Source organism: Aquarana catesbeiana, linkage group LG04 (genome assembly GCF_042186555.1).
Source record: "Aquarana catesbeiana isolate 2022-GZ linkage group LG04, ASM4218655v1, whole genome shotgun sequence".
Taxonomy (NCBI): Eukaryota; Metazoa; Chordata; class Amphibia; order Anura; family Ranidae; genus Aquarana; species Aquarana catesbeiana.
In genome coordinates, this window is record NC_133327.1 from 464,113,550 (window position 1) to 464,136,638 (window position 23,089).

Sequence of the window (23,089 nt, forward strand, 5' to 3'; positions counted from 1 at the left end):
GGTTAACACTGGGGGGGCGATCAAATGGTTAAATGTGTTTCCTCATGAGTGTTTCTTACTGGGAGGATGGGACTGACTGGGGGAGGAGACCTATCGCTGTTTGTAATTACTACAAACAGCAGATCTGTCTCTTCTCTCCTGTCAAAACGAGGATTTGTGTGTTTACACACACAAATCCCCGTTCTGGCTGTCGTGCCCGCGATCATGGGTGGCCTGCGGCGATCACGCCTGCTGGCCACACGCAATCGGGTCCCCAAACGTACAGTGGCCACGCGCGCCTGCTATGGCGCCCATACGGCGATTCGTGGGAATGTGCCACTCTGCCGACGTATATCGGAATGAGCTGACGCAAGTGGTTAAGAGGCCATAAGTACCCAGGAGATGTTTTCATTTACGCTGACACTGAAGTTTAAATAAGCTACCGTAGTGGCCTTTTACAGTTCTGGAACGAATTGGACGATTCTATTGCTCTACCTGTATCATGGGATGCCTTTAAGACCTTCTCTAGGGGCAGCTTCCAGGGCATCATATGGCAGGTAAAAGTAGAAATGAGTGCAGACTTGAGTAGTTAGAGGGAGCCCTGAAGGTGACTCTGTGGGAGGTCGGTCTCCTACGAACTGAGGCCACTGATGTGCGCTTACTACACCAGACTCAGCGGATTTTTGAACAGGGGGAGAAGACGGGGCACCTCCTGACTTAGTTGACCAAGGAGCAATCTGCGCCAGTCTCCATCCCCCGCATTTTTGACTCTGGTGGAGTGGTGCTGACAGATCTGGGTCAAATGAGTGCTTTGTCGCTTATTATCAGGACCTCTATGTCTCCAAAGTGGTGTGCTCTGAGGAGGAAGTGGCTGACTATCTGGAAGATATAGACCTTCTCTGCCTGACTACCTCATATAGGGATAAGTTGGAAAGCCCCATAACCTTGGAAGAACTTAAATGTGCTAACCATGCAAACTGGGAAGTCTCAGGGCCCTGATCGGTTCCCGACGGAATTCTTTAAGGCATATGCAGATTCTCTCCTTCCTCTTTTTCATAAGATGTTGGCCTGAACACAGGACTCAGAAACTTTGCCTTTGTCAATGAGAGAGGCAGTAATAGTTGTCCTTCCCAAACCTGGCAGGGACCTGGATCTGTGTCCTTTTACTGGCCCATCTCGCTACTTAATGTGGATGCCAAAATTCTGACGCAGGTCTTCGCCTTACGCCTCAAAAAAGTTATTACCGCTCTGGTGCATCCGGATCAAACTGAGTTTATGCCAGGTAGGGGAACAGACATCAACATCCGCAGACTATTCACACATATGGCTAGAGCAGAAGAACACAGCCCAGGCGTAGTGGTCTCTTTGGACAACGAAAAGGCATTTGAATCAATAGAGTGGCCTACTTCTGGGCTGTCCTCAAAAAATTCAGCTTCAGTCTCAATTTTATTGCATGGATTTGCCTGTTATATTCTGCCCTAGAATATCCATGAATAATTCACTGTCCCGACCCTTTTCTCTTGGTAGGGGGACTAGACAGGGTTGTCCCTTCCCCCCTGGCCTATTTGCACTGGCTATGGAACCCCTGGCTGCCATAATCAGAGCAGACGATTCGGTTAGAGGTGTCACTGTAATAGAGGAAAAAATATTGTATGCTGATGACGCTCTCCTGTATCTGACGGATGTCAATTTGTCCCCCCCCCCTGCGGCCCTGCGAATTTTGGACGTATTTGGCTCCTTCTATGGGATTAAAATAAATTGTGGAAAGTCCCTTCTTTTCCGCTTTATCCAGCACACTGTAAACCACCGTCGGGTACCTCGCTTAGTTGGGTGGAGGAGTTCAAGTACTTGGGTATTCGGATTGGTGGGGAACATATTATGCCCAGAATCTAGACTCCCTGCTGCATTGGTTTTCCTAGCAATGAACCACGTGGCGTTCTCTCCCACTTACACCAGTAGGCAGGGTCAATCTAATCAAGATGGTATATCTCCCAAAATTTTTGTATTTTTTTCGTAATACCCCTCTACCCCTACTGAGCTCCTTTTTTTCATAAGATAAATGCTATACTCACTAGTTTTATATGGGCAGAAGGAACCCAAAGACTGGCCCTTTCTACACTACAGCTACCTCTTGGCATGGGCGGATTATCTTTTCCTAACTACCAGCTATATTATTGGGCAGCAGTATTGGTTACTGTATGGCGGTGGTTCTCTCAGCCTAAGGATAACCCTGCTGTGACCATGGAGGCCACCATTGTGGGATCCTATTCGACCCTTAGCCATCTAGTCTTTAGAGGTCCCAAAGCTCACCCTGATATGATATTCCTGATGCACGCTACTGTGCAGGCTTGGCACAGGGCTAGGGCTAAATATCATAATCCAGAGTCCTTCTCCCCCCATATCCCCCTATGGGGCAATCCTTCTCTTCCACACATGAGTACAATCCCAGACCCTAGTGTTTGGGCCTCTTGGGGAATAGTGGGCCTCAAACATGTGGTGGTGGAGGGTCGTTTGCGAACATTTCCCGAGCTTAAGGCAGCCTTCTACTTGCCCAACTGGATGTTCTTTAGATACTCGCAGCTTAGGCATGCCTTTGGCCAACAGTTCCCCTCTACACTGGAATCTGATCCTATTAAAAGACTGCTGATTTCTGGGGTGTTAGATGAACCTCTATCTGCGCTTGTCTATGGCTTATGCTGCTAAGGTGGGTAGATTGTAAAAGTACATGCCATGCTTTACTGCACAATGCTCTCAGTCAAAACCGAGAGCAGTGCCAGGGGCTTGAACAAAAAAAGACACATCCCAGGATCCACACGATGATGTGTGATGCGGGAATCTCTCCCGCTGTGTAAATGTACTCTGACAGGGACAGCCTCCAGCCAGAGCACACTGATCAGGTTCAGCAGGACCGTTTTGACAGAAGCTGGTCGTTAGATCAGCTTCTGTTGAACAGTCAGGTGTACACATGTACTAGAAGTCGGCTGATTCCTGCTGAACCAGCTATTTTTCCATACATGTGTACATATATATGCAGGAGTTCAGTATGTGCACTTTTGCAAATGCAACCCATTGTCAGGGTTGTGTTCTAGCTGGAAAAATAGACACAACATCACACATCAGGGGAAAAGGCTCTTTCCTGTGCCAGGTGGCAGTTCATGCATGTCTACCATTCCATTAACAGTTCAACTTCTGCATTCTTGCCCAAAACACAATTGGTTTTTCTCTACCTGTAACCCTTAAGCAACACTATGCTATCTTTCTTCCCTGTCTATGATCAGCTCGCATTCTTCTGCACAATACCTCCCCCCCCCCCCTTCATTCCTGACACAGTCATCTCCCCCTATGCCCCCCAATCATGCCAGTTTTTCCAATAAGCAAATTACACTCATTCTGCTTATACCCAGATTATTGATGTAACTCCCCTGTACCATACAACCCATGCTATGATCAGCTTATATTCTGCGTTGTCTATACCCTGATGGTCCACAACCAGTTGCCCTTATGTCTCCTCTTTTGCCTCTGCCAGATATGTTCAGCTACCTTCCTGTCACCTTTTCTCCATGTGGTCCATGAACAGTTCCGTTTCTGTGCCTCTTCCCAGTAGTTTTTACATCCCATATTCACCTTCACTAGTGAAGTAATATCATTGAGCAAATATGTTCTGCTCAAATTTTGTCACTGATTACCAGTATGATGCCACAAATAAGAAGAACATTCAATCAGTATTGTAGCAGATTTTAAAATGTGTACCTTTTTACAGGTAAGTAAATAGCAATTTAATCCTAGGCCTATGTTTAGAGAATGTAACCAACATCCTAAGAAGCTTTTTTTAGCTCTAAATAAAAATGCGTTTAATACTTTCTTTTCCAGGCTGATGAAAAAAGGAATCACGTGGAGGTTTGTCCCGAAGCAGCTATAATTATTCAGAAGCTTGCGAACCAATTAAAAAAATATGGAGGAGCTGCTCTCATAGCGGACTATGGACATTCAGGAGACAAGGAGGACACTTTCAGAGTATGTGTTATTTGGCTCTAACTTAAAGTCATTGTAAAGTCTCGTTTTTTTTTTCCTATAAAAATAACAAACATGTTATACTTACCTGCTCTGTTGCAATGGATTTGCATAGAGCAGCCCGGATCTTCCTCTTCTCGGGTCCCTCTTCTGTGATCCTGGCTCCTCCCTCCTGTTCAGTGCCCTCACAGCAAGCAGCGTGCTATGGGGGAACCCGAGCCGAGTCACAGCTCCCTGTGTCCATTCAGACATGGAGCCTGGCCCCCACCCCCTCTCTCCCCTGATTGGCTTGCTGACTTTGACAGCAGCGACAGCCCATGGCACAGCTGCTGTGTTTCAGCCAATCAAGAGGGAGAATATCGGACAGCTGAGACACTTGTGGACATCGGTGAACAGAGAGGGACCTCAGGTAAGTGGGGGGGGGGGGGGGGACTGCTGCACACAGGAGGCTTTTTATCTTCATGCATAGAATGCATGAAGATAAACAACCTTCTGCCTTTACAACCCCTTTAGGATTGCAAACTTCAGACAGTTTTTGCATCCTTAGGTTTAGGGGCTATAACCTTTTTGCCTTGTTTACTTTCATCCTCTAAGCTGTTTCCATCCTCTCAGACTGAGATATGGTGGCACCTTTCTAGTGCTTTCCCTTTATACAGTGTCCTTTTAGTTTTTAGAGACTCCTAGCAGCTTCCTGGAGCTGTCAATTAGGAGAATTAAAGCATGCATAATGCAAATCAATATTTCAGGGAATTCTATGCCCCCTTAAACAAGGTGACATTTACAGAATGCAAAATGAACGTATTTATATACAGTAGATGATGATAGCAAATTTTTTGAATATAAAAAGGTGATAATTCGTAATCTTACCCACACATGTAAATGCAACTCCCCAAACCAAACCATGGCTTATGTATCCAGTGTAAAATGTAACCACATTTAAATGGATTAGAGGGACAAGGTATTGTGTGACACTAGGTACTGCATCTTAAAAGTGGTGTGTAACTGAAAAGGGTAAAATGCAGTCTTTTAAGGTACACAATAATATAACTTAACCACTTCCAGACCGCCCCCACTGTATATATACATCATTACTGTGACGTTAAATACTGTTGTTATGGCAGCAGATAGCTGTCCATAACCCTGTATCTTTTTAAACAGCAGGCGGTTTGCTTTCACATAAAAGTGGTCTCAGCGGCGGATTCGCCGCAAGCTCACTTTTATGGGTGGCGGTGCTCCCTCCCGGATGTCTCCGCCGCTTACCGGACCCGTCGGCAGCGGCGGAAATGATCCGATCGTTGTGATGGATGGACAGGAAGTCAAGTAAGGGTAAGATGGCCCCTACTTGACTTTATGCCCTTGGAGAACCAGAGCAACGTCAAACGTCCCTTCCGCCCTCTGGCCTTTAAAGGGCCCATTTTTTATTTTTTGAGTAAAAAAAAAAACATTTATTTATTTATTTGTATTGCTTTTAAGTGTAGATGTGAGATCTAAGGTCTTTTTGACCCCAGATCTCACATTAAAGAGGACCTGTCCTGCTTATTTCTATTACATTCCTTGTAATACGAATAAAAGTGATCCAAAAAATAAGAAGTGAAATAAGGAAAAAAATAAATTTAAAGCGCCCCGTCCCTCCGAGCTCACGTGCAGAAGTGAACGCATACGCAAGTCACGCTCACATATGTAAATGGTGTTCAACCCACACATTTGAGGTATCGCCGCCATCGTTAGAGTGGGAGCAATAATTCTAGCACTAGACCTCTGTAACTCTAAACTGGTAACCTGTAGAAATTTTTAATCGTCGCCTATGGAGATTTTTAAGTGCAAAAGTTTGTTGCCATTCCACGAGCGGGCGCAATTTTGAAACATGACATGTTGGGTATCACTTTACTCACCGTAGCATTGTCTTTCACAATATAGAAAACAAGTGTGCTAACTTTACTGTTTTCTTATAATTTTTTTTTTTTGTTAAAAATGTGTATTTTTATCCAAAAATATTGCGTTTGTAAGACTGCTGAGCAAATACGGTGTGACATAAAGTATTGCAACGATCTCCATTTTATTCTCTAGGGTGCCTAAAAAATAAATATATAATGTTTGGGGTTCTAAGTAATTTTCGAGCAAAAAAAAATTATTTAAACTGCAACTGTCAAAAATAGGCTTTGTCCAGAAGTGGTTAAAATATCATAATTTTATTTGCATCGTATCTAAAAAGTTATGGGCAAAATGTATATTAAAACACAATACAATTATTCGTATTGCACCAATGAATATGAAAAAACCTAATTCACTAGAGCACTTGCACCCCCAGTAATTGTTAGATGAACATATAATCTATATATGTTCACAATGAAACCACAAAGCTCCTGATTCACTCCCTGGTTATCCCTCGCCTTGACTACTGCAACACACTCCTCATTGGCTTACCTTTAAATAGACTATCCCCCCCTTCAGTCCATCATGAATGCTGCTGCCAGACTCATCCACCTTACAAACCGCTCAGTGTTCTGCTACTCCTCTCTGCCAATCCCTCCGTTGGCTGCCACTCACCCAACGAATTAAATTCAAAATACTAACAATAAGTTGCAAAGCCATCCACAACTCTGTCCCCAGTTACATCACTAGCTTAGTCTCAAAATACCAACCTAATCGCCCTCTCCATTCCTCCCAGGACCTCCTGCTCTCTAGCTCCCTCATCACCTCCTCCCATATCCGCCTCCAGGACTTCTCCCGAGCCTTGCCCATCCTCTGGAATTCCCTACCCCAATCTGTCAGACTGTCTCCAAATTTATCCACTTTTAGGCGATCCCTGAAAACTTTCCTCTTCAGAGAAGCCTGTCCTGCCTCCATCTCACAACTGCACTATTTTCTCTATTAGCTCATCCCCCACAGCTATTACCCTTTTGTGTAACTTGACCCTCCCTCCTAGATTGTAAGCTCTAATGAGCAGGGCTCTCTGATTCCTCCTGTATTGTATTGAATTGTATTGTAATTGTACTGTCTGCCCTAATGTTGTAAAGCGCTGAGTAATTTGTCGGCGCTATATAAATCCTGTATAGTAATAATAATATATATGGTATAGCGTGAGGTACTCAAACTTCTAATATTGGATTTGGTTTGTATGCGATTGGAAGTGGGAATAGCTCTCAACGTGTTTCTCGGAAACAAGTTCCACTTCTTCAGGAGTGTGAACGAGGTTTACAATATTGTACTCAAATTTCATAATATGCTGAAGCAATACCACAAAATGTCTTGGGGAGAGCGCTGGGATCACCAAGGAGCACCACCAAAATGCCAGGGAATATTACATAAGTGAGATACGGTAGCAGCAAAATTGAACCTGCAGATATCAAAGCATAATAGAAATCTCAGGGGGGGGCGTGGTTTGGTGCCGGACTCTGATGGGCGCCTGATCCCTGCACTCCGGTCCTCAGAGGTATTTTTCTCAGTCTAGCAGAGCCATCCACAGCGCAAACATGGGGAAATCTAAGGGGAACCCATCCCCATCCCGTTCCCCGCGGAGACCCGATTCCCAAGCGAGCCGCAGTATACCGGAGATATTCCGGACGCAATCACACGAGGCCCCGGCTTCATCTCAGGCCTACTCCTCCACAGCGCGCTCCTCCAGCCTCAGCCCCTCTGGCAGACACCAGATGAACTCGCCCACACCTCACATGGCGACAGAGCAGCCCTTAAACATAGGGGACCTGAGATCAGTGGCAGAGGACATTAAAGCCACTTTGGCATCAGCAATCACGGACCTAAAGAGGGACATCCAGTCCATGACGGTCCGTATGGAGAACATAGAGGAATCAGCAGCACACAATGAGAATGCCATCCATCGGCTCCAGACTTCATCCCAAGCGCACTCTGTCCAGCTCAGAGATCTATACAGATACATGGAAGACCTGGACAATCGTGGCAGAAGGCACAACATACGGGTAAGAGGCATGCCAGAGACAATCGATCATACCCAACTTGCCCAGGCAACCATAGCTGTATTTAACGATCTATTAGGCAGACCCCCTGAGACCCCCATTGAATGTGAACGCCTACACAGGGCCCTCAGACCCAGGGGCAGAGACACAGATCCTCCCAGAGATGTGGTATGCTGCCTAGTGAATTTCAAGCTGAAAGAAGAAATCCTTCGCAGGGCCAGAGATCGTCGCAACCTATCATGCCAAGGCTCAGAAATAAAAATCTTTCAAGATCTATCGCCCATCACTCTTCAAAATAGAAGAGATTTGCGCCCTCTCCTTGATCTACTACGCACAAACGGAATTCAGTACCGCTGGAAGTTCTCCTTTTGCCTCTCGGCATCAACACAAGGGCGTACAGCTAATCTGAGGGTGCCTGAAGATCTCGCCACATTCTGCGAAACTCTGAATATACCCTGCATTGAACTACCTGATTGGTACCGCTCTCTTAGACCTCTTCAACCCAGAAGATCTAACTCCATGGATGCCATCCCAGTCCGCGATGAGTTCCATATAAGAAGGCGCAGATCCAACTCACCCAGGACCAACACGTCCACAGGACCCAGGAATCCCGCAGACAACAGCCCCACGGCTTCTCCTGCCCAGACGCCCCCGCCATGGAGGTCCTGAATAATGGGGCAGCTCCCCATCTCTTATCGATCACCTGAAGCCCTTAAACCCGCTACCTTATAAATGACTCTGTAAGACAGACTTCAATCAAAACTGCTACAACTCAACTACCTACATACAGAAACCCGACGTATTGGAGGCAAGATATTTTGGCTCAAAGGACTAGTACAATCCCCTCCCCTCCCCTCACCTAGTTCCTGACGGATGCCCACCACTTGGATCCAGAGACTGGCCTACTTTCAGAAAACATCCCCCGCTTTTTTTTTTTTTTCCTCACACCACAAAATCAACACAAGATCTACGAACCCATCACTACACCCGATCTCCCTCATCTGAGTCATCTAACAGTGACTCATACAACGCGAATGGACTCCAATCAACAAGACCATTGTCACGCAAGTATAACCCACGCATGCATGAAGACGAATAATATATGAGACTACTACAAAGCCCTCTAAATAGTCTCCCCCCTCTCTATTCCCTCTCTATTTCCCCATCCTGCCACCCCCTCACTTAACTCCCAAACAAGCTTGTTTGAACCTTCTTGAGCAAATATCACCCCCTGCATTGGAATGTATAAGACACACTTTCAAGACAGAGTCCTCTTATATTAACTTGCAATCCTTCGAAAAAGGACTGGTTTTCACAATTGTTTGTTACTAGTGTAAATCCCTCTCTGGAGGGACGACTCCACACAGAACCTAAGCTCCACCCAATCCCTCTGTACCCAACCTCAATTGATGTCTCCCTAACATAAAGAGATCATCTTTGTATGCTCAGATTCTCCCTCACCCTCTCCTGGAACCAACCAACAGGGTAAAACGGGTCCCTAAGCCTTGACATCCACTAGGCTGTCAAACAAGGTTTACCCTGTATATCCTAGCGACCCCCGTAGAAGCATTTCTCTGTGTGGATTCGCCCACCCTGCATTCTTAATGACGTAGAAAGTTAACCTGTTATCCCCAGTTGAGTTAAAACCCAAAGAAGGCAAATAATCCTACAAGAGGGTAATGTTACTGCTATTGTTACTGATATTATACGAATATTCATTGTTTATTGTTAAGGCTGTATGTTGAAGATTGCTAGATCCCCCACCAACTAAATGGCCGGCCTCATTCAAAGGCTTGCCTTGTGCCTGACAACATTTAATGCTGTGTTGTTTTACTTTCTTTTATTAGTGTTGCAGCACAACCAACGCTGCTTATCTTAAGTAACTAAGCAGAAGCACCCGGGTGGACCTGCGGCGTGTGTGTTCGACCCCTACACCCCACCTATGTAGTGGTTTCTATGTCATGACCGTTTAGACGAGCATACACTCGGATGGGTCAAGTTGGTCTACCTTTATGGTGGACTCTCGGGTCACCTGTACTCAAACCGAATGGGATTCGGTCGCACACGCTGGAGGCCTACTCTGGGGGGAAGATAAACGTGGAAAACGCGACAATCACAGTAAGGGATACGTGCTAATTATATAATGCTTGGTTAATGTTACAAGGTAAATTACTTAGCTGACTCCTTTCTTGTTTCGATGAACATTTGAATGACTCAACGGTAGACATCCACTTCCTATTCTCACAATGCCTATGGTGGCATTCCCCCAATTAAGCGGATATAATCTTCTGCCCCCAATGACCTCACTTGGTATTTTGTCTTACGACGTGACACCATTTTAAAATCAAGATCTCCCCCGATTAAACCATAATCCCCAAGCTAAATACTATAACTTACTGGCTCGTTCTCCTATCTCGAACATCCACACACCTCTGAGGGCCAGAGGATTATACTTTCCATCCAACTCCGTTACTACCGGCACCTTTCACCTCTCCACACAACGGGAACTCATCTTTCCCGTTGACCTATACCGGACAACATACCACCCCATAAGGGGGGTCCTTGAACCCTCCCTTACCTCCGGCACACCTTTCTCCCTCATAGTTATTTTGATTTTTTTTTTTCCTTTTTCCTATCCCATTTTTTCCCCCGCTCTCCCTCCCCTCCGTAGCTCCCTTTCCCCCCCGTAGCTCCCTTTCCCCCCTCTGCCTCTCCTTCCTTATTCCTCAGCCACACTTAGTTTTTTCTACCTCTCCTCCACTCCCCCTCCACCGCCTCCTCGGTCTCCGCCACCTCAATACCGCCACTCCGATCCCTCCCAGACCACCAACATCCCCACGATCCACCCTCTAGCACACTTAAGAGGGTTTATAGACTAATCCAACAGAAGTTCTCATTCATCTAAAGCCTCTCCCCCCCCAAAAAAAAAAAAGAAAAAAAAAAAAAAAAAAAACAATATGTCACACATAAAACCCACCACCAAACATGACACGCTAAAAGTGACATCCCTAAACGTAAAAGGGCTCAATATTCCAGAGAAACGCAGCCAAGTTCTTTCTTTGATGCACAAACTAAAAACCAACATCGTCTTCCTACAGGAAACCCATTTCCGTGCAGATAAGATTCCCAAGCTCACAAATCACTGGTTCCCGCATTCCTATCACTCTACCAACCCACAGGCAAAAACTAAGGGAGTTTCAATCCTGATCTCCAAAAACTTAATCTGGGAACTCACTGATTTCCTTATTAATAAGGAAGGCAGATACATCTTTTTAAAAGGTAAGATACAGGGCCGGCCTGTAACTGTCAGACTTTTACTTACCAGACTGATGAGTCCGCTTGGGCAGAGGGTAGACTCCCTTACTTATCCGACTCACGGCCCCTGGTAGAGCAGACAGGAGGCACGAGAGTGCGGAATGGTATGAGAGCCTGCTGAAGAGATCCAGGTACAGGATGAGAGATGATCTTCAGACAACAGGTCAGTAGTCCGTAACACTGGTAACAGGTGCTGAGCAGGAGCAAGACAGGCAGATCGGGACACAAGCAGGGTTCGGCAGCTACTGGCAGCAAGGTACAATAGGAGCAGGCAGAAGCGGAGTCAAACAGGCCAAGGTCAGGTACAAGCAGCAAACGGGAGAATCCAAGGGCAATCCGGGTCGTCAGGAGATCAGGTAAACAGGAAGACAAGACAGGAAACAGGAACTATGGCACTGGAAGCTGATGATCAGGCAGCACTGAACAGAGTGCCTGACAAACTTAAATAGGCCGGCTTGCTCACAGGCACGCCCCCAGGCGGCCAAACCCATGACCAGCAAGGTGAGCTCTCTGACAGTGCCCCCTCCCTAAGGGAAGCCTCCGGATGCCCAGCCGGGCCAACTTGGAGGCATGAACATTTCTGAAAGTCTGTAAAAGTTCCGGACCATACCCCTTCCATTTAATAAGATACTGAATTCCATTCCTCCTTTTCCTACAGTCAAGGATTGCCTCTACCTCGAATTCCTCTTCGTTGTCAATTATGACAGGTTTGGGTGGGCCGACAGTGCGACCAGCAAAAGGATTAGAGGTTGCAGGTTTCAGCAGTGTCACATGGAAGACCGGGTCTACTTTTAGAGAGTCTGGCAAATCAAGTTCATAGGTCACATCATTTATTTTCCTCTTCACTGGGAACGGACCCATAAACTTAGGGCCTAATTTCCTAGAGGGACAAGACATTTTCAGGTTAGTTGTGGACAACCACACTTGGTTGCCGGGCTCCAAGATCAATTCTCCACGCCTCTTCTTATCAAACATTTTTTTTATTGTAATCCTGGGATTTGGCCATTGTCTCTTGTAGGATCTTATTGTTGGTGGAAAAGAAATTCATAGTCTCTGAGACGGCCGGAACGGAGCATTCAGGTACTGAGATTGGTAGAAATGATGGATGGAACCCGTAATTAGCGTAAAATGGTGTTTGATTGATGGCAGAGTGCAAGGAGTTGTTATAGGAGAATTCTGCAACGGGTAATAAGGAAACCCAGTCATCCTGAGAGAAGGCAGAGAAGCACCTGAGGTATTGCTCCAAGGTCTGGTTGGTTCTCTGTTTGCCTGTTCGTCTGGGGATGATAGGCGGATGAAAGGGCCAATTCAATTTCGAGGGAACCACAGAAGGCCTTCCAGAACCTTGAAGTGAATTGAACACCCCGATCGGACACAATGCTTGCTGGGACTCCATGTAACCTAACCACTTCTTTGACAAAAATCTTTGCCGTATCCATAGCCGAAGGTGTACCCTTCGTGGGGAGGAAATGTGCCATCTTCGACAGCCTGTCTACCACAACAAAAATAGTAGAGAAACCCTCGGAGGGGGGCAATTCCACGATGAAGTCTATTGATATCATCTTCCATGGCCTCTCTGGAACAGGTAAGGGTTTTAATAATCCCCAGGCCTTTATCCTGGTGTTCTTACTCCGAGCACAAGTGTTGCATGAATCCACAAAATTTTTACAGTCACAGGCTAATTGAGGCCACCAGAAGGTGCGCTGTACCAGCTCAGTGGTTTTCAGGACACCGAAATGTCCGGCCAACTTATGATCATGACATAGTTCCATCACAGTTACCCTTCGCTTCTCGGGAACCACGATCTTGTCTCTTCGCCAAAACAGGCCCTCTCTCCAATCGGTTTCGGGGTACGGAAGCATTCCCACCAAGGCCTGTCTTATCCGTGAAACAAGGTCCCCTTGGAGGAGCAGGAAGTTCCCCGAAGGAAGAATCGTATCCGGAGATACGGTCTTCTCTGAATCGTAAAACATGCGGGAAAGAGCATCTGACTTTATATTCTTGGAACCAGGCCTGTAAGTTATGTGAAACTGGAATCGTGAGAAAAAAAGTGCCCATCTGGCCTGACGAGGTCTTAATCTTTTGACTGTTCTCAGGTATTGCAGATTCTTGTGGTCGGTGTAGACCAGAATAGGATGTGCAGCACCCTCCAATAGGTAACGCGATTCCTCCAGAGCCGCCTTGATGGCCAGAAGTTCTCGATCCCCCACGTCATAATTTCTTTCCGAAATTGAAAGTTTGCGTGAAAAGAACGCTACTGGATAGAGGAGGGCCTTGGCGCCCTGTCGTTGAGAGAGTACCGCTCCCACTGCGATCTCCGAAGCGTCGACCTCCAAGACAAATGGTAGGACAGGGTTAGGGTGTTTCAAAATAGTGGCTGAAGTAAATAGCTTTTTGAGTCTTTCGAAAGCCAACTGGGCTTTGTCAGTCCAAGAGAATCGGGTTCCCTGTTTGGTCAATTCGGTGATTGGAGCGATGATTGCAGAAAAACCTTTAATAAACTTCCGGTAAAAATTGGCAAAGCCAGTAAAGCGTTGTACCCCTTTTTTATCTATCGGAGCGGGCCAAATCAGAATAGCAGACACCTTTTGGGGGTCCATCCTGATACCCTCCACTGAGATGACTAGGCCCAAGAACTGAATACATTGATGTTTAAACTCGCATTTCTCGAGTTTTGCATAGAGGCCGTGTTGCCTAAGCCGGGTTAGGACATTGCAGACATGTCTACGGTGATCGGTTAGTGAAGAGGAGAAGATCAAGATGTCGTCAAGGTATACTATTACATACAGATCCAGGTAATCATAGAAATTATCGTTGACGAAATGTTGGAAGGTTGCGGGAGCGTTGCATAATCCAAATGGCATGACAAGGTACTCGAAGTGCCCGAATCGAGTACGGAAGGCCGTCTTCCATTCGTCCCCTTTTCTGATACGGATCAAGTTATAAGCTCCGCGGAGATCTAGTTTCGTGAATATGACTGCGGTTCCTAATCTTTAAAAAAGTTCAGGTACTAAAGGCAAGGGATAACGATTCTTAATGGTGATCTTATTCAACTCCCGGTAATCGATGCAGGGACGTAACGAGTGGTCCTTCTTCTCAACAAAGAAGATGCCGGCACCGGCTGGGGAGGTAGAAGGACGAATGAACCCTTTTTCCAAGTTTTCATCTATGTAAGTCTTTAATGCGTCTAACTCCTGCTCAGTTAACGGGAAGATTCTCCCAAATGGAACTTCAGTACCAGGTAACAGTTCTATAGGACAGTCATACAGCCTTGGATCCGAGCCTCGTTCTGGCTCCAATCATACGGCCGTGCTTTACTTCCATCATGGACGCCGGACGAGACCTTGGGACACACCGCTCTACACTTTGGTACCAGCCTGGACACCCTCACCCTCTTCTCCTGGAACCCACACCATCCTAGACGGCTCCCCTGCTCTCCTGCTTGTGGTGTGCTTATGGACTACAAAATTGGCTCAGTACAGCTCATCTTCAGCCTATGAGAGGTGATGTTAGTGCATTCGGACTTGCTGCCACTTGTAGTCCTCCGCTCCTTCTTGTGTCATGAGATGTACCTGAGATCTACACTTCAGTTTTACATGTGAGTGGATATTGTTTTTTAATAATAAATTTAATCTGATACATATTCAGTGGCGCCCCTCTTCCTTGTTTTTCTCTAGCATCTAAGTCCAAGCACAGGAGTTGGGAGGTCATGTCAGAAGATTGCTGTAAACAATGCTGTTGGCAATACTCAGAGAGAAATTTGACTTCTCCTGTGGCCCAGTTGATACTGGGATTGTGGGCCTGCAGCCAGGGCATCCCTAGGATAATAGGGAAGAGAGGAGAAGAGATGGCATCCAGACGCAGAATCTCCTGATGGTGGGTACCCATGGTGGCCAGCAAGGGGACGGTCTCTTGAGTGACCGGGCCTGAACTATGGATGGATCCATCCGCTAGATGGACAGCAAGCCCCTGAGCCTTAGGTTGAAGCGGAATACGATGGTTGGCAGCAAAGGTCAAATCGATGAAACAGCTGCATGCGCCGGAATCAATAATTACTGACACTGGAATACTCCCTCCTGGAAGCTGCAAAGTGAAGGAAAGAGCGAGATGAGAACCAAGTTTAGGTAACACAGATGCACACATTGAAGAGGCAGAACGACACGCATCTTGTTGGGGCAGGCTCTCACGTAGTGCCCGGATTCACCGCAGTATAGGCACAGGTTGTGGGTTCGTCTGCGCATCTTTTCCTCTGGAGTAAGCGTAGGCCGGAGCAGACCGAGTTGCATGGGTTCAGGGGGTTCTGGAGTCAAGACAGATGAAGCCGGAGGAAACTGACTGACCGGACTGGGAACCTTGGGTAACATCCAGGTGGGACGAAGGTGGCTGGTAGACCTTTCTGACCGACGCTCTCTTAGGCGACGGTCAATCTGGATGGAGAGATCGATGAGGTCTTTCAAAGACTGAGGTACCCCCACTCGAGCCAACTCGTCCTTGAGTGGGTCAGATAGCCCCATTCTGAACTGATGACGCAGGGCAGCGTCGTTCCAGTCCGTATCGGCGCTCCAACGTCTGAAGTCGACTGCATAATCTTCGGCCGCTCTGCGACCCTGTTGCAGAGAGTGCAGTGCAGCTTCAGCAGTCGCTGTCAGTTGGGGATCTTCATATAATTGGGACATGGCCCCGAAGAAATTGTCTAGGCTATCTAGGGAGATAGATTTTTGCTCCAGAAGGCGGTAAGCCCAGGTTTGTGGCTCACCTGTCAGCAGGGAAATAACAAAGCCTACTTTGGTCGCTTCCAGTGAAAACGTGCGAGGTTGCAGAGCAAAGTAGAGTTCGCAGGAATTGTGGAAGGCACGATACTTGCTGCGTTCACCGGCAAATTTCTCGGGAGTGGGTACTCTGGGCTCTGGAGGAAGCATTACTATGGAGGGTGAAGATTGGAATCCAGGAGAGGATGCCCCCTGGGGGTTGGAAGAGGAAGATAAGGCCTGGACTTGTTCCTCCAATCTTGAGTAACCTTCCTGAAGGCTTTTCACGGCCTGGGTAAGTCCTGCCAGGTGTCTACATAGTTCATCCATGGGGGGAGGCCCCCTGCCCGGACTCAGTCATGGCTGCCTGATACTGTCAGACTTTTACTTACCAGACTGATGAGTCCGCTTGGGCAGAGGGTAGACTCCCTTACTTATCCGACTCACGGCCCCTGGTAGAGCAGACAGGAGGCACGAGAGTGCGGAATGGTATGAGAGCCTGCTGAAGAGATCCAGGTACAGGATGAGAGATGATCTTCAGACAACAGGTCAGTAGTCCGTAACACTGGTAACAGGTGCTGAGCAGGAGCAAGACAGGCAGATCGGGACACAAGCAGGGTTCGGCAACAGACTGGCAGCAAGGTACAATAGGAGCAGGCAGAAGCAGAGTCAAACAGGCCAAGGTCAGGTACAGGCAGCAAACAGGAGAATCCAAGGGCAATCCGGGTCGTCAGGAGATCAGGAAGACAAGACAGGAAACAGGAACTATGGCACTGGAAGCTGATGATCAGGCAGCACTGAACAGAGTGCCTGACAAACTTAAATAGGCCGGCTTGCTCACAGGCACGCCCCCAGGCGGCCAATCCCATGACCAGCAAGGTGAGCTCTCTGACAGTAACCTTGGCAAACATCTACAGCCCTAACTCTGCACAATCTAGTTTCTTTAGACAGATCTCTCAACTTCTATCAGGCTTCTCTACTGGTCTAACCGTGCTCGGGGGAGACTTTAATGTAGCTCTGTACCCACTATTGGACACCTCATCAGGCACCACATCGTTGCCATACAGAACCCTACGCCAAATCAAACTACAATTTAATGAATTGCTTTTACATGACACTTGGCGCACTCTCCATCCAAACGTAAAAGATTACACATTCTTCTCCGCCCCTCATAACAGATATTCCAGAATTGACTACCTCTTCCTTTCCCAGCCAGACCTTCCCTTTCTTTCCCATGCGACAATCGAACCAATGCTCCTATCCGATCACCACCCAATTACAATGACATTGACCTTCCCTGACCACCAGACTGTCTCTAAGATATGGCGCTTAGATTCTACTCTATTGACCTCAGAAGAAGATATCACGAACATTAGGCAAGCCATACACAATTTTTTAATCGACAATGACAACGGGGAAACAGCTCCACTAACACAATGGGAGGCCCACAAGTGCGTCCTGAGGGGAAAACTCATTGCCCTAAAAACGTCGCGGAAAAAAGCCCATCAAGCCAGAATCACAAACCTGATTCAGAAGATTAAAACTCTAGAGCTAGCTCATAAACAAACTCAGGCCCAGCAGACATACCAAGAACTCACACAAACCAGAGAGTATTTACTCACAGAACTATCCCACAAAACAAAACGTAAATTTATTCTACAACAGAAATTATTCTATGAATTTGGAAATAAGAGCGGCAAATACTTAGCCAGAGCCATCCAAAAGAACAAAGCTCGTTCTACCATTCATACTATCAATGATTCCCAAGGTAGGTCGAAAGTCACAGCCCCAGACATAGCTTCCCAATTTGAGGCGTACTATTCCATGCTGTACAACCTCGATACCCCAGCTGACGGACCCTCTAATAACAACACTAGACGATCCCTTATTAAAAACTTTCTAAAAGAACATTGTCCTAAACCCATTGACAGAGAAGACGCCCGCCAATTAGAACTCCCCATCTCGGAAGATGAACTTAAAAATGCAATCAAACAATTAAAAGCCGGCAAGAGTCCCGGCCCAGACGGATTCACAGCCGTATATTTTAAAATCTTCACAGAGACACTCACTGGCCCCTTTCTCAGAGCTTTTAACTCCCTATTCTCCTCCACGCTTCCCTTCCACAGACTCCTCGAAGCTCACATTACAGTTATACCAAAGGAAGGGAAAGACACGACTCTAGTAACCAACTATAGGCCGATTTCCCTACTAAATAGGGTTGTCCCGATACCGATACTAGTATCGGTATCGGCACCGATACCGAGCATTTGCCCGAGTACTTGTACTCGGGCAAATGCTCCCGATGCTTCCCCGATACCCGGAAGACAGCTGTGATCGGCGCGTGGGGGAGTTACAAGATTCTCCCCCAGCGGCTTTCACCAGCTTTAGTGACATACAGCGGTGATCGGTCACCGCTGTATGTCACTGCATCCTCCTCCGTGCCCCCTCCTTTCCTCTGTGCCTCTCCGCTATCCCCCTCCGTTCTGCTCTCCTTATCTGTCCCCTCCGTTCTGCTCTCCTTATCTGTCCCCTCCGTTCTGCTCTCCTTATCTGTCCCCTCCGTTCTGCTCTCCTCATCTGTCCCCTCCGTTCCTCTCTCCTTATCTGTCTCCCTCCGTTCTCCCCCTCCGTTCCTCAGTCCCCCTCCTCCTTCCTTTGTGTATGGATAGAGTCAGCTGACTCTGTCCATTCACAATAACTGAAACATTGTAATCTCCTGTGATTACGATGTGTCAGTTTATGAATGGAGAGAAGCCGCTGTCTTCTCTCCATTCATTCTCAGTGCAGCTGAGGCTGCAGAGAAAGGGACTGGGGAATCTCTATCCTCGGTCTCTTTCTCTGTCTCAAGGGGGAGATATCAGAGGTCTGTTAAGACCCCTGATATCTCACCAAAGCCCCCCAAAAGGGCTGATTAAAAAAAAACAAAAAAAAAAAAAAACAATAAAGAATAAAAAAAATATTATTGTAAAAAATAAAAGTTGTAAATAAAAAAAAAAAAAAAAACACACACATACCCCGTTAACCCCCCCCCCCCCAAAAAAAAAAAAGCAAGCACTGTTAAAAAAAAAAAAAAACAAAAAAAAACCCAAAAAACACTGTCACGTGACATTTAAAAAAAAAGTATCGGTAATCGGTATCGGCGAGTACTTGAAAGAAAGTATCGGTACTTGTACTCGGGCCTAAAAAAGTGGTATCGGGACAACCCTACTACTAAATGTTGACATAAAACTCTTCGCAAAAATCTTAGCCAATCGCTTGCTTCCTCTATTACCATCTCTGATAGATAAGGACCAGGTTGGTTTTATTCCAGGTCGAGAGGCAAGAGATAACACTATTAAAGCCATAAATCTCCACCACTGGACGACAACCACTAAACATAAGGGTTTCTTCCTGTCGTTGGACGCGGAGAAGGCGTTTGACAGATTGGCCTGGGACTATATGGGGGCAGTGTTGAGACGCCTAGGCCTCCAAAATCGTATGTTCAACTCAATCATGTCCCTATACACGACACCCACGGCCAGAGTTCGGATTAATGGCCATCTGTCAAACGCCTTTTCCATAACCAATGGAACGAGGCAAGGTTGCCCACTCTCCCCTATCCTTTTTGTACTAACCCTTGAACCTCTCTTGAACTGCCTCAGAAAGAACGAAAATATTAAAGGAATACCCATAGCAGGCCGCATCTATAACATGGCAGCTTTTGCTGACGACATTCTACTTTCCCTTAGCGAGTCCCATACCTCTATTCCAAACTTACTGAACGACTTTCACCTCTTCCAACGCCTCTCTAATTTTAAAATAAACTTCACCAAATCCCATGCCCTCAATGTCACCATCCCACGAGAGACTGTTACACAGTGTGAAACTAACTTCCCCTTCCAATGGCGGCACGACGCAATTAAATACCTTGGAATTTACCTTACAGCGAACCTATCAGATCTTTTCGCACAAAACTATCTTCCCACTCTCAAAGCTATATCTGACGACCTCAAAAATTGGAACAAACCACTGTTTTCCTGGTTCGGGCGCGCGGCCATTATCAAAATGAACATTCTTCCCCACATCTTATACATCCTGCAAGCCATCCCCATTAAACTTCCCCCATCATTCTTCCTGTCTTAGAGAAGACTATGTACAGATTTTCTATGGAAACAAAAACATCCGAGAATCGCATACGATCTCTTAACACGACCTAAAACGAAAGGGGGCATTGGTTTTCCAGATCTGAAAAAATATTACTGGGCCTGTCACCTTACCCGAATTGTGGACTGGTCACTACATAATCAATACAAAGATTGGGTCAGACTGGAAGGATCACTGTCTCCCTTCCATTTGGGATCCACACCCTGGCTGGCGCCTACACATATCCCCCCCACTCTCAAAGAACACCCTCTTATTGGTCCGACCCTTGGCTGTTTCAGGGAAGCTTGCCAAAAACTACACATCTCATCCACTCCGGGACCTTTAACTCCTATAAGACTGAACCCTGCCTTCCTCCCGGGTATGTCCGCACAATTCCTAGCAAGTCAGTGGCAACTCCCAAACATACTAGCGCATCAATTCTTCCGCGACAGTTCTTTTTTAGACCGCCTCACATTAACACCCACCATCACTAGCGACCCTTTACCATTCTGGATCTACTTTCAAATTCGCCATTTTTTACAGGGAATCAATCGCGACTCTTCTGTATCGCGACCATTTACTCCATTTGAACACCTCTGCTCCCAATCCAATCCCCAACAACATTTAATCTCCAGTATATATGCAATGCTATTTACTGAAACTTCACCCAAAGAAGGGAAAGCAAGCAAAACATGGGAAAGAGAATTACAATCAGAACTATCAGAAGACCAAAGGGAACATATGTTTACGATTGCCCATAAAGGCTCCCTAAACGTTTCAATTCAGGAAAACAACTATAAGACCCTGACACGATGGTACAGAACCCCAGCCATCTTAAATAAATTCAACCCCTCGTAGCCCAACAAATGCTGGAGATGTGACGGAGAACCGGGCACATTGCTACATATTTTGTGGTCATGCCCAGCTATTCAACCATTCTGGACACAAGTCCGAGAACTCACTGAATCAATATCAACTTATAACTTAGATCACTCCCCAGCCCAATGCCTTTTTCATCACTCAGATTTATCAACTCCATACTACTAGTAAGACGCTGATCTTACCCCTACTGAATGCAGCAAAAATGTGCATCCCAAGACATTGGGGTTCTTCTCACGTTCCGACCATCCCAGAGTGGTTCACACAAATTAACAAAATAGCTGAAATGGAAGAACTCATTTCCAACTCCCGAGACTCCCCAGCTAGATTTTCCAAGACGTGGGCATGCTGGATTCATTTCCGATCAACCGACAGATACCTGACATTGATGAACTAACTTTCGACCATGACCTGCTCACTTATGATCACCATCCACTATCTACGCTGCATAATCCCTTCAACCTCACCACCCGTATATACTTCTTCTTCCCCAGACGACATGGACCTCCCACCCCTAAACAAGGGACGAGTATGGGAGGTCGCATGTCAACATTAGCCCTGAGCAGCTCTCCGACAATAGGGGTCAAACAAACCTAATCTACTTCACCATAGAGCAATATCAGACCGCACTTACACTACAAGTGGCGGAGACTGAGGAGACAACCACCCCCCTGTCACCTTGATCTCCCTCCTGTATCCCCATCCCCCCCCCCCCCCCATATCCCCTAGGTCACCCCTCTCCCCCCACCCTTCCCTCCTTTCATATGTTTTTCACTATCCATCCAGAACCCATCTTAACACCTTCTACGGTGCGGGTCTCCTAACAGAACTCCCGACCAGCAGTTCTACTCTGCACATGGATTGAATTGTCATACTAATCCCTGCACCATCATCCAACGAATGGGAATTTTCCCCCAGTGGTTGTAACAGCAATTGAAAATTTTGCCATTGTAACCAGCATCACTCTCTCTACAGTCAACTTATTGTTTTATTCTAATAGTTAAAACTCTCTTGTCTTACATATGTTGTAATGTAAATATAAGAGATTTTCTGTTATAGCCAATTCATTGACACATTTGTCTCAATCGCAAGAATTTCTGTTCCTTCTTGTACAACTGTATGATGATACTGTTATGCTGATTTGTTTTATTTTCAATAAAAATCTATTTTGGTAAAAATTAAAAAAAAAAGAAATCTCAGATAAAATCTGTACCAATCCCTGTTGTGTCACAGATACAAAGCTCAAGGAGTCTCACTGGTTATAACACGACAAATAAGAAGAGGATTCTCAGCCATTGAGACAGTCCTAAAAAAAATGGACTATCTGGTAGGTCAGGGAATTGCTGCCACAAACAACCAAAAGGAAGCCATAACCAGGAGCAACTGAGATAAGAAGAAAGCCCAATGCAGTATTTTAATTGTCAGGGAAAGGATGCCGTATAGCTAGGAACTCTCAGGAGCGTGCTCCCTCACCTCAGAGAGGGAAGGTTTTTATATAAAATAGTATAAACAGCGTTATTTTTAGCGATCTGTGTCTAAAATTAAATGTATAAAAACCACTACGATAAATATGTGTAAGGATTGTTGATTAACCACTTCCCACCCGCCGTATGCAGAATGACATCCGGGAAGTGGTTGTGTTATCCTGACTGGGCGTCATATGACGTCCAGCAGGATAAAATCCTGGCGCGCCCCCGCGGGGGTGCACAGCGCGGCAATCGCGAGTGCGGCGTGTCAGTCCGACACCCCGCATCTCCGATCGTGATAAGAAGCCTCTGTCAGAGGCCTCTTACCACGTGATCAGCTGTGACCAATCACAGCTGATCATCGTGAGAACCAGGAAGTGCCGGTAAACGGCATTTCTCAGTTCGCGCTGACAGGGAGAGCCGATCGGCATCTCTCCCTGTCAGAGGGGGGGGTCTGTGCTGATAATCAGCACATTGATTATCAGCACAGCCCCCTCAGATGTGCCACAACACCTCAGATGTGCCCCCTCAGTTGTCAGTGTCCCAATTAAAACACAGCTCACAGTGCCCATATTAGTGCTAATCAGTGCCCATCACAGTGCCAGTCAGTGCCCATCTCAGTGCCCAGCAGCAA

The 23,089-nt window shown here is 46.5% G+C and overlaps 1 protein-coding gene across 2 annotated transcripts in view; it reads left to right on the forward strand.

The window, feature by feature from the left end:
• The window catches only part of NDUFAF7 (NADH:ubiquinone oxidoreductase complex assembly factor 7), a 284,953-nt gene that overhangs the window by 189,356 nt on the left and 72,508 nt on the right, over positions 1 to 23,089 (forward strand). For both annotated transcript variants that reach the window (XM_073627560.1, XM_073627559.1), the window contains one exon: positions 3,850 to 3,993. In XM_073627560.1, coding sequence (XP_073483661.1) covers positions 3,850 to 3,993 — 144 coding nt within the window. The remainder of the gene's footprint in view (positions 1 to 3,849; positions 3,994 to 23,089) is intronic.